Consider the following 18718-nt stretch of genomic DNA (forward strand, 5'->3'; position numbering starts at 1 on the left):
AGAGAGGTTACAGTTTCATACATTAGGCCTTGGGTACATTTCTTTTACTGTTTGTTACTTCCTTCCTCATTCCCACCTCCCTCCTCCCCCTCTTTCTCTAACGCATTATTAGATTAAATTTCCCAAAATATAGAACGACAACTTTGTATGTAAGACTCTACACTGGATCTCTTTGTCTATTTTAGCAAATAGGAATTATTCTTTCAAGCATCTTTATATACTGATTCCTGTTTACTAATTCAATTTTATCTTATATATCTCTTCTACACCCATACTAAATAGGTCAAACTATTTATTATGTCCTGTGTCCTTTTGCATCTTTGCTTTTACTGTTGTGTGTGTGTGTGTGTGTGTGTGTGTGTGTGTGTGTGTGTGTGTGTACAGTACCAATTCAGGGCCTTGGGGTCTTGCTTGGCTTGCTTACCTACAGCTAACCCTCTACCACTTGAGCCATTACTGCCAGGCAGGCTTTTGGCTGGTTAGTGAGGGACACTCAAAGACTTTTTTGCCAAGGCTGGTTTTGAACCACAATACTTGATCTCAGCCTCCTGAGTAGTATTACAGGTGTGAGATACCAGCACCTGGCTTGTCATTGCTGGATAAAATCCTCCTTCAAACTCTATTCATTCAAGGTTGGAAGCCTGGCTCAGTTGGTAGAGTGCTAGCTAATGAGTGAAGCATCAGGTACCAAGTTCCAGTCCTGTTCTCAGACCTAAAAATAGTCTATTCATTCAGGTGGATATTGGTGGTTCACTCCTATAATCCTAGCTATTCAGGAAACTGAGATCTGAGGATTGAGGTTTGAAGGCAGCCTAGACAGCAAAGTCCATGAGCCTCTTATCTCCACTTCACTTACCAAAACAGCCATTAGTGGAACTGTGGATCAAGTGGTAGAGTGCTAGGCATGAGCAAAAAAGTGAAGAGATTTTGAGTTAAGGCCCCATGATTAGCACAAAAAAAAAAATTCTATTCACTCTTTATGGTTCTTCTTAATATTGTCTTTTTAGAGAAACACTGCTAGTACCCTTAAGTTCTACTATAGTTAGTATCACAATTTTGACTTAAATATTATCTACTTTTTGCCTTAGTTTCATCTCTTTAACGAGACATTAAATTTCCTAAGGTTAAGATATGATATGTCACTTCTAAGATCCTGTGGTAGCTTCCATCATTTTAAGATTAAAGCCCAGCCTCCTTTCAATGAAAATAAACTGGTTCCAGTCTATTTGCCTAGTTTATCTAAAACTACTTCCTGGGTTGTATCTTGAACTATTATCTGTGTATATACATACCTCCATGCCTGTATTTTGTTGTTGTTGTTTTTTTTGTTTTTTTTGGCTTGGACTCAGGGTCCAAGTACTGTCCCTGGCTTTTTTTTTTTTTTCTCAAGGCTAGCACTCTACCTCTTGAGCCACAGCGCCACTTCCAGCTTTTTCTGTTTATGTGGTGCTGAGGAATCAAACCCAGGGCTTCATGCATGCAAGGCAAGCACTCTACCTCTAAGCCACATTCCCAGCCCCTCCATGCCTGTATTTTATCTGCTGAGAATGTTCCTCCTTTTTTTCTCTACTTGTTATACTTTTACTCATTTATCTGTCCAGATCCAGTTTGCATGTCATATTCTCTAAGAAAGGTTAAGAAGCCTCATCGTTGGAGAAATCAGCTATTCTTCCTCTATATTTCTATATTTTTTGTAAATCATTCCATTGAAGTGTTTATTGTACAGTATTAAATTTCTTTTCACTTCTTTCCATCCTTCTTTAGTTTGAACACATTGGGAAAGAGGTATCTTAATTCATCTTTGTTACTCTAGACCATCAAAAGTATGTATATATATATATACATATATATATGTAGCAGACATTCATATGTTTGTGGAATGAAAAGCAATCTTAAATTACTAAAGAACAAACATTAATATATTTTATATTTAAAAGTCTTCCTAACAAATCTGTCATATGTGTTATACCTCTTTCATAAACATAGAAACTGGTTCAGTGGTTAAATCAGCAGCTCCAGGTTACAAAGTCAGTAAGTGGTAAACTAAGAAGTAAAATGCTAGTCTAACACTCATTCTCATAAGTCAGGTTGCTCTGATAAATACTCAATTAACAGAATGAAACTTTGTGATTGCATATTATACTCCTGTGGCTTACATATCCATCTTAAATAGTATTCAAAGAGTGTCCACTCTTTGTTATGCCAAGTTCCATGTTGGTGAAGGTTTACTTGCCTTTGCATCTCTTGCTCTGCATGGTACAGTGTCTTACACATAGTAGGTGGTCATCAAATTAGACTGACCTGGAGAGCACTAGAATGGTCATTTTGACAGGCCAATTCTTGCTCAACCTCTGAAACTTCCAGCAGATTCCGCTCACTGACCAACCGAGACAGTTCTCCAACTACTGTCACATGCTTTGATACAGTCCCGGACATCTTCTTAAACTGTGGATAATTTTCAACAAAGGCCTGCCATGGGAAATATATCAGTGGGAGATTGGGTTACTTTTTGACTAAAGATAGGCATGTATGAAGAAGTGATTCTGAAAAGCAGGAGTAATTTTTCTGTCTGGCAAAGACATCTATTACTCTTAAATACAACACATTTTATTATGCTTAAGTGTATGTCAACAGACTGAGTCTTCAAAGAGTCATGAAAAATAGCGGCTGATGATGAATGTCTCACTATATTGTTTACTAAAAGAGAAACATTAAGGAAAATGTCTCAAATGAAACAAAGTGAATCAAGGTAGAAATAAGATCCAGAATATCCCAGAAATGTTGTTTACATGTATAGTTCCAAAGCCTTATATATAAGCCATTGATGTATTTGACTTACCTTCATGTCTGCTATTGATTCTAGTTTTTGTTGTTCTTTTGGTTTCCTCTTCTGGAAGTCTTCCATAAGATTCTTTATATTGCTACCAATCTCTGCAAAATTTAGGTACATATTCTGTGAAAAAAAAAGTTGGAAGTATAGTTCATCAACTAGTGACTATTTAAAATAAGAAATGAAAAAGAATCCTGAACCCAGAATTGAAGGGCAAATTCCATTTTAATTACCACATTTGGACATTATCCAGAACACTAGTGATGAATACCATTATTATTCTCACAAAGAGCTACTGGGAGGGAAATAAATAACTACATGATCTCTATGGGGAAAAAAAAAGTTAATGAGTCAGAATATAAGCTTTTTTTTGCCTTCTCTTGAGATGTATCCCTTTATCATCCTTTCACATGAAATCCCACACTTGTCCCCATTCTAACATGCCAACATTGATCTTCTTACATAAAAAGAGTTGAACAACTAAAAACAATTAAAAATTTAAAAGCCACGTACATTAGCATAAAATTCATCATTTTCAGCAGAAAGGACCACCTCTCTTAAGTCTTTACTGATCCCCGGCACTCTGGAAAGATCAATCCGATTGTTGTTTATGCCTAGTAGTTCATGAACCATGGCCTGGTATGTCCACTAAATAAAGAATTACAACAAATATGACAGTCATTGACAAATGTAAATAGTAAATGTTCAGGAAAACAAAAAGAACTTTTAACATTCTTAATAACTAGTCTGCGTTACATGAAGATTCTCTATTTAGTTCAAATTACACTAATTCTTTGTGCTATAATATATATGTATTAAGATTGTCATTTTTAATTGGTTAAATACCCAAAAGTCAAAATACTTTTTGATCTCACATTTTAAGAAGAAGGGCAGTAAGATGAATATTCATGATAGAAAGAAAACAAATTAGATCTATCATTAGCTCTAAGTTTTGCCTGTGAATTAAGAGTATATTTCTGGCTTCACAGATAGGGCTATATTGGTACTGCAGTTACAAGCTGTACCATTTCCTGTGCACTTCTGTGGTTTTCTGCAGCAGGAGAAGTGTGTTCTTGCAGATCTGAGTGGTGCTATATTTATCCTGGAAGTACTAATGTTATCAGAAAAAACTTGTGAGTTGATAAAAACATTGGCACATTCAGAAACTTGCCACTGAATTTATTGTATTTTATATTTTTACCTAGAATGAATTGTGCAGGATTAGTTTCCATCTTTAAAAATGTAAATGTATTTGGTAAAACCAGAAAAGAGAAACTCCAAGTTTTGCTCTGTTGCCATTTATGAAGAATGGATTACTCTTAGTCATAGGATCATTACACAGACGAAGTAGAATCCAAATGCTAGAAATAGTGTAGCATGTACATTTTATCTCAAGTTAGATTAATTAAGAAATAATTTATGTGATAATGAAGAAAGTACTTTAATTCCAAAACTATTTGCCAAAAAAATCCTTGGAAAACCAAGTTCCTTTAGGGTTAAAGATTAAGAACAACAAAGCTTTATGTTTCTGCGGACAGCATCCTGTGCCTGGTTCTACTACAGCACTTAGTTGATAATGAAAACTATCATTTTTTTCTTTCTTCATTGGGTCATGAGTTCTTTGAGGGGACAGCTTTAACTTATTATTGCCAATGCTTAGTTCAATACATGGTGCAGAAATTTGTTGAATCAATAGTTGCTTTTCTTTTTTTTTTTTTTTTTTTTTTTACCAGTCCTGGGACTTGGACTCAGGGCCTGAGTACTGTCCCTGGCTTTTTGCTCAAGTCTAGCACCCTGCCACTTGAGCCACAGCGCCACTTCTGGCCATTTTCTGTATACGTGGTACTGGGGAACTGAACCCAGGGCTTCATGTATACGAGGCAAGCACTCTTGCCACCAGACCATATCCCCAGCACAATAGTTGCTTTTCTTTAGAAGATAAAATTATAGACATTTCTTTCTACTCTTTTTTTTTTACTATTAAAAGTTCCTTTAGTGAACAATGTTAGAAATACAGAGTTCCTTTACACAATAGAGAAGTTCTGTGCACTCTTCAACTACAGATTTCCCTTAGCTAGCATTGTCTCTGTTAGATAAGCTGGAAAGAAACTAAAATATAGATTGTGCCTTCCTTATAACTCTAGACACTATTATGTGTAAAGAACTGTGCTTTCACTTGTAAAAGAATAAATACAGTTTCACCAGGATAAAACAACTAAAGTTACAACTTGGAAAGTGATGTATGAAATAGAACAAGGAGTTCCACAATGAGCTTAGGGAGAAAAAAAAACATGCCTGACTAAAAGAACACAGTACAGTATCTAAAGAGATGTTATGTGGCTTTTGGGTGGTCCTAAGGACAAGTATTTTGAAAGGTGAAGATGGGAAGGAAAGGTATTCCAAACATTCCAGAGTTCCAACAATAGTCAAGAGTAAAAGCATGATGGCAAGAAGCTATGTGGTTATTTTTGCAGCAGTGAGCTGAAGGTTTTGTACAAGGTTTGGTACATGCTATGAAAACTATTTCTAACCCAGTAGGCAAATGGGAACCAACAAAGATTTCTAGGCCAGGAGTAATAGGCTTACTATCACTTTAAGAAAAGTAATTTGACGGGCTGGGGATATAGCCTAGTGGCAAGAGTGCCTGCCTCGGATACACGAGGCCCTAGGTTCGATTCCCCAGCACCACATATACAGAAAACGGCCAGAAGCGGCGCTGTGGCTCAAGTGGCAGAGTGCTAGCCTTGAGCGGGAAGAAGCCAGGGACAGTGCTCAGGCCCTGAGTCCAAGGCCCGGGACTGGCCAAAAAAAAAAGAAAAGTAATTTGACAACATTGGGTTTATAGAATATGCTTAGATGAGAATAAATTAAAAGTGAGGAATCAAAGCCAGGAGCCAATGGCTCATGCCTGTAATCCTAGCTACTCAGGAGGCTGAGATCTGAGGATTGTGGTTCAAAGCCAGCCCAGTAAGGAAAGTCTGTAAGATTTTTATCACAAACTAACCACCAGAAAATTGGAACTGCAGCTGTGACTCAAAATGGTAGAACATTAGCCTTAAGCAAAGAGCTCAGGGACAGCACCCAGGCACTGAGTTCAAGCCCCATGACCAAGAAAAAAAAAAGTAAGGAATCAAATAGACACTATTCCATAAGAAATTAGGATCTACAAGAAAACAGACAGAAGGAAATATTGGAAATTAGAACACACAGTTTAGAACTTGATTAGAAGTGGGAGCTTTGCAAAAAGGGATCAGAAGGATAAGGCAGAAGGAGTTAACAATGTGGCTGGAAAAATAATGATACTTAAAAAGGAAATATAAGGCAAAATCCAAGAGCAGCTAACAACAAGGAGCAAATAGAATGGACCATATAGTTATTTCCATATTTGCACATTGACAAATACCACTTAAAATCATCCTTTTTCAGGCTAACAAAAGGCTCTGCACCTGGTTGAGCAATGGAGTGATGGCATCATCACAGCGATCTAAAATAAGCAGTAGTGGAGGCACCTCTGTCCGCCGGAATTCAAACAGTTCATATTCTTTAGTAATCACTTGCTGTGAGGTAAGAGAGAAAAATTGCCTTGTCAATCAATTAGTTGTATATAGAGATGATAAAAATAGGAAACAAATAAAAACCATACACAGTGCTTTGCATCCTCATAGACCTTTCATAAAAGAATTCAAAAGTTTCAAGGTTCATAGCACACTATGTAAGAGGTTAAGACTTGAAACTCTACAAGTGGCTTAAACTGGACCCCCAGAAATTAAATAGCTTGGAATGTGCCTTAGATTAAACCTAACAGTCATAGCTATTAATTTGTTACTTTTTTGTTTTGAATTGTATAGACCTGCTTCTTTGCCAGTAAACATAACAAATCATCAACAGAAAATATTCCTGATAGTTTCTGAAATATGAGGGATATGACTGTATTTGATGTTTTAGAACCAAGGAGAGGGAATGCCATACCTTAACACATTCGGCAAGTCTCTTTGCTGCCTCTGATGAGAGCTGATAACGAATCATGGGACATTTCTTCAGAGATAAAAGGAGAGCTGTCAGTCCTTGAGTTGTTCTGGATAGCTGGGCTGGATCCCAGTTTCGACCCTTTTTGTTCAAAAACATTAAATTCAAAGAAGATGTTTGAATTTTTTTACCTGTCTACTTATTACTAACTTCCAATTGATGAGTTAACTTATTTTTAAGTCTTTCCATACCTGACAGCAACCCAAAATATTGAGGGAAAACAAATGTGGGTTCACAGCAATGTAATCACCATAAAATTCCTGAAATAAAGCATCATCATCAGTCATTCTATGAATTTCAATTATACCAAGCAGAAATATCTTCATATATGATATAATACTAGATAACATAGTAGATAAAAAAGATAAAAAATAAAATTGAGTGATAAAGGGGGAATTAAAATAACTACAAAACACCAGTAATAAAAAAAAAGTTGTAGAGGTATACACATCTTTCTGGAGGCATCAGGCCTTATTTTATTAGTAAAAACAAAACACTGATGTACAGTGTTATACTATACCTAGATAAGAGAACTGTGCTGTCCTTTCTTTTCTTTCCAGTATAGTTTCATGATGGAGAATATTATTTAAAAGAAGTTATTCTTTTTATTAACTTATCACCTAGTATGTCCTTTTGAAAAATTCAAAACTATTTGCTGCCTATGAAGGCACTATTTTTCACTCAGGTGGTAAATATATCCAAGTGTTTGTGATAAATTAAAGAACACCATATTAAGTAGTCAAGAAGGAAAAGGTAACATAATATCTTAATCTGTTCTAATGTGACGTAATATTACATATATACATACATATATACATGGCATACTAAATACTGTTCAGGAGTTTCCAAGTTTTAACTCAATGACAAATGTCTAGAAAAGAGAGAAAATTGCCAACAGTAACGGTAAGAAAGCTCCCTTTACAATATTTGCTTCCTACTCTCCCAATCAGGCACAGCCCCATTGATGAACGTACTTATCCTGACCCTGTGAAGCCCTTATCAACTCATTGCCCATGCTGCTTCTTTCCACTGATTACTTTCAGATACAATTTATACCTCTTTCAAACTTCTAAATATAAGTATAGGCTAGTGCAATGCACATTTATTTGCCTGAACAATCACCACTCCCCTCTCTTTTTGCCAGTCCTGGGGTTTGAAGTCAGGGCCCAGGCACTGTCCCTGAATGTGTTTTTGCTCAAGGTTAGCACTTTACCACTTGAGCCACAGAGCCAGAAGTGGCTTTTTCTGTTTATGTGGTACTGAGGAATTGAACCCAGGCCTTCATGCATGCTAGGCAAGCACTCTACTGCTAAGCCACATTCCCAGCCCACCTCCCTTCTTTTGAGACAGCCTCTTCCCTACTTTTAGACTAAAATCTTTTCAAAGAGCTAATACAGAGCTATGTTATGGAACCAGCATGTTTACCTGAACCTCAGCCACAACTTCCTGTTCATCAGCTTCAGCTAATGACTTCACATCACTCTTGCTGATCACATTACTGAAATCTGAAACAGACACAGGAGTTCCATTTGATTCTAAGGAGATTATCTCTGCTGCAACTAGACATAAATGGGCCTGATAGTTAAAACTTAATGAATATGTAAAGCTTAGTACAAACTATATTATATGCCAAAGCTTTTATGCCATACTCTTTTCAGTGTGAAAAGAGTATATAAATGTTTAAATCTAAAAAAATTTAAAAAGACCACCATAGGAAATATTAGAGAAACTAGGAAATCAAGTCATTATAATGAAAATAGTAAATAACGGACAAAGGCAAGTCTTTTTTGTTATTGTTGTTGTTTGGTCGTGGGGCTAGAACTCTGGGCCTGGGCACAGTCCCTGAACTTTTTGCTCAAGGTTAGCGCTCTACCACTTGAGCCACAGTGCCACTTCCAGTTTTCTGGTGGTCAACTGGAGAAAAGACTTTCATGTACTTCCTGTCCAGTGGGCATCTTTGAACCAAGATCCTCAGATCTCAGCTTCCCAAGTAGCTAGGATTACAGGCATAAGCCACAGGCACCTGGCTCAAGTCTTCTTTTTAATCCTCTCTTTTATGTAAATTATATTAGATAGTAGATGAGGAATTTTTTTCAGTGCTAGAATCCAAACCTATGGCTTTCCCCATAAAGGGCAAAAACTCAACCACTGTACTACATTACCAATCCTTAGAAAAATTTTCTCCATAGCTGGGCACCAGTGGCTCATGCATGTAGTCATAGCTACTCAGGAGGCTGAGATCTGAGGATCATGGTTCAAACAAGGCCAGCTCAGGCAGGAAAGTCCTTTAGACTCTTATCTCCAATTAACCACTACAAAACTGGAAGTGGTGCTGTGGCTCAAGTGGCAGAGTTCTATCTTTGAGTTCAGGGACAGCACCCATGACCAACCAAAACAAAAAAAATTTTTTTCTTTATAAAATATTTCATCTAGGGACTGGGAATGTGGCTCAGTGGTAGAGTGCTTGTGTAGTGTGCACAAAGCCCTGGGTTTGATTCCTCAGCACCACATATATAGAAAAAGCCAGAAGTAGCGCTGTGGCTCAAGAGGTAGAGTGCTAGCCTTGAGCAAAAAGAAGCCAGGGACAGCGCTTAGGCCCTGAGTCCAAGCCCCAGGACTGGCAAAAAAAAAGAAAGAAAGAAAGAAAAATTCATCTCACCAAGTGCTGTGAGCTATTTGGGAGGCGGGGGGAATGGGGGATGGTTTGAGACCAGTTTATCATAAAAGTTCATGAGACTCCGTCTGAACTTTATAGCTGGCACTTGTTATCCCTGCTTTGGAATAACATAATGGGTAGGCCTAGTACTGTGAGCCTGTCATCCCAATGATTTCAGGAAGCACAAACAAACAGATTGCAGCCCAAGCCAGCCAGAGTATAAAACTAGTCCCTACCTTGAAAATAACCAATGTAAAGCTGGGCTGACAATGTGCCTCAAGTGGTTAAGCCACTTGCCTGGCCAACACAGGACCCTGATTTTAAATCCCCCAGTACTGAAAACAAAACCCAAAACAACCTAAAAAATAAAGAAGGAAGCCAGGTATGGTGGCCCATGCTACCCAGAATAGTCCCAGCCAGCACTTATAAAAGCAAGTCAGTAAGTCAGGAAGATTGTGAGTTTGAGGCCTGCTTGGGCCACATAGTAAGTTCAAGACAAGTTTGAGTTACATAATTCAATCTACAAACAACCTACAAAATCAATATCAAAGCAAAAATATAGATCAAGTGTTACAATCGAATTAGACATCATTTTTCAACCCCTAGTGATGGACCCTAAGCCCTGAGTATCAACAGCTGTTGGTATCACAAGAACAAACAACTAATGAAATGATGCAATATAACTAACTTATTGAGTATCCTGCCAAAGAGAAATTGAAACTTAATCCAATCAAGGCTGTGTATCTATCTAGGAATGTACAGGTACTATGAAGAGAAATATCTTAAACTTCAAGGAACATGTAAAAGTACTTCCATGGTGATGTAATTTGGATGATCCAAACTTTGGAAAACTTAGTTTAATACTTATAATAGGCACTAAATTCTAACACAGGTTCAAACCATAGCGCATATGAATCTTCAATTATTTCTAAATTAAAGGTGTAATTGGTGCTGGGAATATAGCCTAGTGGCAAGAGTGCTTTCCTCATATACATGACGCCCTGGGTTCGATTCCCCAGCACCACATATACAGAAAATGGCCAGAAGTGGCGCTGTGGCTCAAGTGGCAGAGTGCTAGCCTTGAGCAAAAAGTAGCTAGCGGACAGTGCTCAAGCTCTGAGTTCAAAGCCCAGGACTGGCAAAAAAAATAAAATAAAAATTAAAGGTGTAATTAAGAAAGATTATCGGGGGCTGGGGATATAGCCTAGTGGCAAGAGTGCCTGCCTCGGATACACGAGGCCCTAGGTTCGATTCCCCAGCACCACATATACAGAAAACGGCCAGAAGCGGCGCTGTGGCTCAAGTGGCAGAGTGCTAGCCTTGAGCGGGAAGAAGCCAGGGACAGTGCTCAGGCCCTGAGTCCAAGGCCCAGGACTGGCCAAAAAAAAAAAAAAAGAAAGATTCTGACCATTAGCCAAAAACAAATAACCAAAAGAAACAAACAAAAATTAGGATGACAGACTAACAAAATAGCTTATTCATACCTTTTGAGGTATTATAAAGGATCAAAGAAAATAAAACATAGTAATTCTTCAAAAATATAGTCTTATTACAAATGTAAATGTTGGGCATAATTATTAAATCATACTATATGCTAAAGAAATATATATGCATTAGACTATAGTGCAAATCCTAAAACTCAAAAGCTTTAGAACTTAATGTCCTACTGACTGAATGTTGTTTGGGCCTTTGTTTTAGAACCACCGCTAAATAGACTATACTAACACTTCAAAGATCAATAATGACATCTAGAGGAGAACAGAGGTAACTTCCATAGAAAAATGTATTAGATCAGAAAAATCCATCTCAATTGTGTAGTAACCATAAACCTAGTTTATTTCCAGACTCCCAACTCATAGAGTTGTGCATAAGAGAAAACTACCTGATGATTTGTACTCTCATGCATTACATAAAGTACCAAAGAAAAGCTGAATGCTTTCATTTGGTATGCAAAGTAAATCTTTACTTTTCCAACAGACCAAGTATATACCACATCCCCAAATAAAATCATTATCTACACCTCAATTCATAAGTGGAATATAGAAATAAGTAAACACGATTTTGGTTTGGGGTTTTTGTTGGAGGGGATGGAGGTGGGATGTAAAATTTGACAACTTAAAGCAAAGTAAAACTAAAAAGGTTTTTATTTTTTAATCAAACAATAATAAATGGAAACCATATTAGCTCCCTTAAATAGAATACTGGCTACAACACCTTTAGTAAGCTAGACTTTTATAGTGATGGATTCAAAGAACTTGATGAAACAAAGTGCTCTATGGAACATACTAGTTGGGATATATATACATGACTGAAAAATGAACTAACATACTTACAAATAAAATATATACTGTATTTGGGTCTTCGGAGCTCCTGAATCAGATATTCCACATTCTCCTAGAAAATACAGAACCATTAAAAAAAGGAAATATGAAGAAATTGCTTAAGTCAAAAAGTAAAAAGTATCATCCATTGATTAAATGATTTAGTGGATCTATTGTATGCTGGGGACAAGATTTGTGTATTGGCCAGTGAGGGCTGAAGACAAAAAGAAATACATTAAATATAACAAACAGAATCATACATAGGATTTAATATTATATTAATATATAGTTAATATTAGCTACCTATATTATCTAGGCTTTTTAAATTTAAATTTTATTGTAAGGATGATGTACTGAGGCTGACGTACAGTTACATAAGTAAGGTAATGAGTGTATTTCTTTTTTTTTTTTTGCCAGTCCTGGGCCTTGGACTCAGGGCCTGAGTACTGTCCCTGGCTTCCTTTTTGCTCAAGGATAGCACTCTACCACTTGAGCCACAGCGCCACTTCTGGCCGTTTTCTGTATATATGGTGCTAGGGAATCAAACCCAGGGCTTCATGTATATGAGGCAAGCCCTCTTGCCACTAGGCCATATTCCCAGCCCCGAGTATATTTCTTTTTGAACAGTGTTACCCCCCTCCCTCATTTTCTTATTTTGGCTTTCTTAAGATAAAAATATAAAGGAGGCTATTACAGGAGGCTGAGATCTGAGGATCATGTTTCAGAGGCAACCCAAGCAGGAAAGTCACTGTGTCTCCAGTTAACCAGAAAAAGCAGTAGAGCTGAGGCCCTAGTGATGGAGTGCTAGACTTGTGGAAAGGCCTAAGCCCCAGGATTGGCAGAAAAATAATTATATCTATGTATCTATAGATGATGCACATACTGAAGTATATAATAGATAATTATGCAAACTTACTTCAGGATGTTTGTCTATTAATTGTATTCATCTAATCAAAGTGTTTATTTAAAACATTAAAATGTGTATAATCCTTTAACTTATTGAGACTGAAGACTGCGCAACTGTAATGTTTGTGAAGTTTGGGCAAATAACATGCTGACATTTTCTATCATTACTTTTAAATACAATGTGATTGTTAGGGCTGGTAGAAGCAAAACAACAGTTTTTATAGGACCTTTCCAACTATGACAATTCCAACTATGAAACATCATGGCATATACTTTATCTATATTTGAGACTGTAACACATGGTTCAAGTTTTATATAAACTGGCTCCAAAATTAAACATTCTATCCTATTTAAAATTTAATATTCATTTTTATTTACACTATGAAAAACAGTTTAAGGGACATTATTTACTAAATGCAGAGAAATATTTAAAATGATCATTTACTGTGGCTCAAGTGGCAGAGTGCTAGCCTTGAGCAGGAAGAAGCCAGGGACAGTGCTCAGGCCCTGAGTCCAAGGCCCAGGACTGGCCAAAAAAATAAATAAATAAAATAAAATGATCATTTAGACTTAAATGCATTAAAAATAACTTTATATGATTAAACCTTAAGGACAAAAATATTTTATGGGAGACTATGTAGCCCAAGCTGGCCTTGAGCTCTATATTTTCTTACCTCAGTGTCCAAGTGCTAGGAATTACAGGAATGTATCAATACATTTGGGGAAAATTATTTTTTGGTGATTCTGGGTTTTGAACCCAGTCTTGCACTTGCTAAGCAGAACTCTACCACTTGAGTCACTCTATCAGCCACTTTTGGAAATTCTGGTTGGTTTTGGGTTTTTTTTTTTTTTTGTAACAGTCCTGGGGCTGGGATTCAGGGCTTAGACCCTGTACCTAAGTTTTTGTGCTCAAGGCTAACCCTCTACCATTTGAGCCACAGCTCAAGTTATTTTTGAAGTAGGGCCTCACTTTATGTCCAGGCTAGCCTGGACATTGATCCTATGTGTGCTTTTTCCATAGTTGGGATAACATGTACATACCACCACATCCACCACTGGTTGAGATGGAGTTTCCAGACCTCATTTTTCCTGGGCTGGCCTTGAACCTTAATCTCTGCCTCTATCTCCAAGGAAGCTAACATTTCAGGCTTCCGTTACCTTGACTGGCACAGATTGTTGTTAATAGAAAATATTTTAAGTCTAAGATTACTCTCTCATAATATGGTAGGTAAAAAAGATGAAGTCTGAGAGTTGAGAGTGCATATCACTTGAAAGAGATTCTCTCACAGTTGGGAGAATAATGAACTAAATGATCTATATAACTTCTCTTGAGGGGCTGGGAATATGGCCTAGTGATACAGTGCTTGCCTCATATGCATGGAGCTCTGGGTTTGATTCCTCAACACCACATAAACAGAAAAAGCTGGAAGTGGCACTGTGGCTCAAATGGCAGAGTGCTAGCCTTGAGCAAAAAGAAGCCAGGGACAGTGCTCAGGCCGTGAGTTCAAGCCCCAGGACTGGTAAAAAGCAAACAAAAACTTCTCTTAAAACAAAATTTTATGAGTCTGAACAACAAACAATTTATATTCATGAAGTTATGCTAAGCAAATATTTATTAAGTGTTCTCTGTAGCAAACACAGAGGACATATTAATGAGAGAAAATAAATAAAATGTCCCTGCTCTTACAGAGCTTACTGCTGACAGGTAAGGCAAATATTAATCCCAAACCACATAACTTCATCATGGCAAGTGACAGGGAAGATGATGCTATGTTTATCAAAGGAGTTTGACTTGGTCAGTAAGCCCCAAGGTTTGCCTGAGGACTTGGAGAAGTTCTAGACAGAAGGAGGAGCTCATGCAAAAGTCCTGTGGCACGCTAGAATAAGAGGAAATGTAGTGGACTGAAAGACTTGGTGTAGGTGCAGGATACAAAATAGAGAAGTTTGAAATGAGGCTAAAGAAATAGAAGGAACTAGAACACAATGGACTACAACAAAGGAGTTTTGTCTATATAATAAAAGTGATGAGAAGTCATCTTAGGCTATCAAGCAGAAGTGATATAGTCAGATTTTTATTTTGGGAAGTATACAATGTACAAGCATGGTGAAAGTGCAATGAAGTTGAAGAACATGGATATGAAACAAGAGAATATACAAAATAAGATAGAAATAGTAAAATATTTTTTTTTGCCAGTCCTGGGCCTTGGACTCAGGACCTGAGCACTGTCCCTGGCTTCTTTTTGCTCAAGGCTAGCACTCTCTACCTCTTGAACCACAGCACCACTTCCAGCCTTTTCTGTTTATGTGGTACTGAGGAACCAAACCCAGGGCTTCATGCATGCCAGGCAAATACTCTACCACTAAGCCACATTCCCAGCCTGCAAAGGATTTTTAAAGGAGATGCTCAAACTACATATAGAAAGTGATGGACAAAAACTCACAAATAAGTTGGGCACTGGTGGCTCACACCTATAATCCTAGTTACTCAGGAGGCTGAGATCTGAGGGTCATGGTTTGAAGACAGCCCAGGCAAGAAAGTGAGTCTTTTATCTCCAATTAAGCACCAAAAAGGTGAATTGGAGCTGTGGCTTAAGTGGTAGAGTGGCTAGCCTTGAGCAAAAAGAGCTCAGGGACTGCACTCAGGTCCTGAGTTCAAGCCCCAGGACTGGTGCCTGCATGCATACATGTGCACTCACACATATATACATATACATGCACACACACACTGACAAATGGCTGAGGGAATCTTCTTAAATTAGGGGACAAATGTTAGCTCTTTGCTAGCGGTCCCCTCCACAGCCTTTTTTCCCCCCTGAATGAACTTGTGCAGGCATTGAGCCATCTGCTTGCCTGTTTTCTGAGCCTTTTGGGTTCTAACAAGAACAAATAAGGGCTAAGAATGAGCATGTAGAGAAATGTTGGCTAAACTGGAGAAGCAAAATTGAATCATAGGATAGTTGGATACATAAGGAAAGGCCAATCTAGAAAAGCTATTGAATCCTGGGTCACTAACTATAGATGTAATCATGGAAGTAAAACTAAGCCACTATTGGTTTCTAAGCATAGGTGTGAATAAAATGGAAAAGGTTTAAAAATACTAACAGCTGTATATAAAATTAAGTAATTGCCAGTGGTGTTAACTGAAAGGTATGGAAATTAATCCAGGAAAAATGTGATGTGAGTCTCTTTTAGAGTAGTTGTTAACTTTGGGAAGTGCTGTGAAGCTCAATGGCATCTTAAAGGAAAAACTGGCTGTAAGGTGTACACTGATTTATGATAAAGAGAACAAAGAATGAAATTTATAACTGACAAGCTAGGATAATTATGATACACAAATGCTGATAATACAAATTTATTTTGCCTTCGCAATGCTTTCAGGTCAGAATGGTCTGTTTTTGCCTGGGAGGATGGTAGCTCAAGTTTGTGTAGTACCTTTGTAGGTCGAAGAAAACAAATTGCCTTCAGGTGTTTCATGATCTCTCGATTTTGAGAATCAATGCGTTCAAAGAGGTATACTTCCTTCTGAAGAATCTCTGATTGTGTATATACCATACTCACGATGCCGGTCTGGAAAGAAAAAGAATTAACTAGATGATGCTAGTCCACAAAGACAACCTTTTAAAAAAATAAGATTTATCTGGATCATTTAAAGCCTAAAGTACAGAAAAACATTTACTGGATATCCAAAACAGGCAATAATGTCAGAATGAAAACATGCTCTTTCAGAGTAGGAACAATCCATACACTTAAAAAAAGAAAGATGTTCCCATCTCATTAAATTGTTTCCCTTTCTTTATGTCTGTGGCCTTAGAGGGTATTTTCCCCCTCTTAAGGCTGTGGCCAACAACCTGTCATTTCAGTTTGAACTCTCACAGCGTTTCTTGGAACATGCAAGCCTGAGTGAAAAACAGCAAGAGTGTCCTGAGGCTTCCAAGTATTCCCACATTTTGGTTGATTTCTTAAGCAGAGACATTGTTTCGGGTGCAAGAAGTCTCTGGGCACCGACTTAAAGTCATTTCGACTGAAACCCCACGGGGAAAGCCTTACACAACTTTTCAGTTCTACACAGGGCCGGCCCACACTGTCTTCAATTAAACAGAAATCCTACAATGGAACTGGGACCAGCTCCGGCAAGGGAGGGAGGACTCGTCCACGGACAAATCCCGAGCCGAAGCCCACTCACCGTCTCTTTATCCATGAGCAGTACTTTCATTCCGGGCCCGCTGTCCTCGATCATTTTGGAAATGTACTGTTTCACCGCAAAAACCACGTTCATGGTGGCGAAATGACAGGTGCCCCCCACAGCTCTTCCCGCCCCCTTTTTCTTGCTGAATTAACAGCCCCCGCCCCCCCCCCGCACTGTTGGCAGGGTCTCAGCTGCTTCCGGCTGGCTGGTGGCTGACTTCCGGAAGTCCGGGCAGCCGCGGAACTGGGAGTTGTAGTTCCGCCGCGGAGTCCCGGAGTCCGGGCCTCACCGCAGGAAGGGAACCCAGAGTGAGACCGTCTGCGTCCCGCGCCGCTGCCCGGCCCGCCAGGAGGGGGTTTCGAATCTCCGGGCTCTCAGACCCCCTCCTGGCCTTCCGCGGCCTGAAGCCTTTCCTGCGTTGGCAGAGAGGATGGCGCCGCGCAGTCCGAGGCCGGAAGTGAGGCCGGACCGACCGGGCGCTGCCGCTTGCACTGTGTGCCCCGGGTGCTTTCTCTCGGGTAGCTGTGAGGGATGCAGGGAAGACGGCACGCGGCGTTCAGGAGGCCTTGGCCGACAGCGACTAATGAGGCGGGCGACGCCTTTGTTGTGGCCGAAAGGGAGGCCAGAGTTGGTTTTCTGCAGAGAGACACTGCTTAAATTAAACAAGAATTTGTTGAATGAGATGAACAAGAGGGGTGTCCTTGAGGAATATTGGGGGGCTTCAGACTGCCCCGAAGGCCTGGACCTGGGCAATTGGGTTATGGTACCTGGGTACCAGGTACGAAATCTGTTAGTTGGGCTAATGTAAACAGGGTGGGTATATAAAGGGGAAAACACGAATTTTTATTTAAGGAACCATGAAAGTTTAGCAAGAAAATAGATATTTAAGAATATTGGCTGGGGGGAGAGGCTCGGAATGTGGCTTAGCGGTAGAGTGCTTGCCTAGCATGCACGAAGTCCTGAGTTCGATTCCTCAGTACTACATAAACAGAAAAGGCCAGAATTGGGGCTGTGGCTCAAGGGGTAGAGTGGTAGCCTTGAGCAAAAGAAGCTCAGGGACAATGACCAGGCCCCAGAACTTACACACACACACACACACACACACACACACACACACACACAATTGGCTGGGCAAAGTGGCTTACACTGATTGTAATCACAGCTAATTCAGGAGGCAGACATTGGGAAGATTGGGGTGATCTAAGGTTTGCAAGACCTTATCTCAACAAACAAGCCTAGTATGCTGTTAATGCATCTGTAATCACAGTTACATGGAGGAGGCAGTTACATGGAGGATCAGGATCTGAGACCAGTCTGGGGAAAATATGAGGCCTTATTTGAAAAGAAAGTAACTAAAAAGCAAAGGAAAGGTAGTAGTGGGGAAATGAGTTTAAGTCCCAGTGCTACCAAAAGGTGAAGGAAAGGAGGAAAAAGAGATAAAAGTAGGGGAGAGGGAATAATATAGGAGGTGTTTTTTTTTTTGTTGTTGTTGTTGTTTTAAGTGTCAGGAAAACTGTAAGGTAGAGGTTAAGATTTCAGCCTCTGGAATCAGCCAATCTGAATTTAAGTATATGAACTTAGCAAGTTACATAACCTTTCTATGCCTCCATTTGTAAATGGAGAAAATAACAGCTACTTCTGTCTAGTAGGAGAATTCAGTGAGATAATACATATAGTGTTAAAATCTTTTTTATTGTAAAGATGATGTACAGAGGGGTTACAATTACATAAATAAGGAAATGAGTACATTTCTTGTCGAACAGTGATACCCCTCATTTTCATCCATTTTCCTC

The 18718-nt window shown here is 38.8% G+C and overlaps 1 protein-coding gene across 1 annotated transcript in view; it reads right to left on the minus strand.

Annotated features, from left to right (window-relative positions):
- Positions 1–17219, minus strand: part of Vps45 (vacuolar protein sorting 45 homolog) — a 52670-nt gene extending 35451 nt beyond the window's left edge. The window contains exons 1-10 of the mRNA XM_048356433.1: positions 16923–17219; positions 16172–16306; positions 11846–11906; positions 8282–8361; positions 7048–7116; positions 6800–6937; positions 6277–6387; positions 3344–3478; positions 2840–2953; positions 2302–2469 (exon numbers count right to left, since the gene is read on the minus strand). Coding sequence (XP_048212390.1) covers positions 2302–2469; positions 2840–2953; positions 3344–3478; positions 6277–6387; positions 6800–6937; positions 7048–7116; positions 8282–8361; positions 11846–11906; positions 16172–16306; positions 16923–17015 — 1104 coding nt within the window. The 5' untranslated portion in view covers positions 17016–17219. The remainder of the gene's footprint in view (positions 1–2301; positions 2470–2839; positions 2954–3343; positions 3479–6276; positions 6388–6799; positions 6938–7047; positions 7117–8281; positions 8362–11845; positions 11907–16171; positions 16307–16922) is intronic.
- Between the last annotated feature and the right edge of the window lie 1499 nt (positions 17220–18718).

This window comes from Perognathus longimembris, chromosome 11 (genome assembly GCF_023159225.1).
Source record: "Perognathus longimembris pacificus isolate PPM17 chromosome 11, ASM2315922v1, whole genome shotgun sequence".
NCBI classification, from domain to species: domain Eukaryota; kingdom Metazoa; phylum Chordata; class Mammalia; order Rodentia; family Heteromyidae; genus Perognathus; species Perognathus longimembris.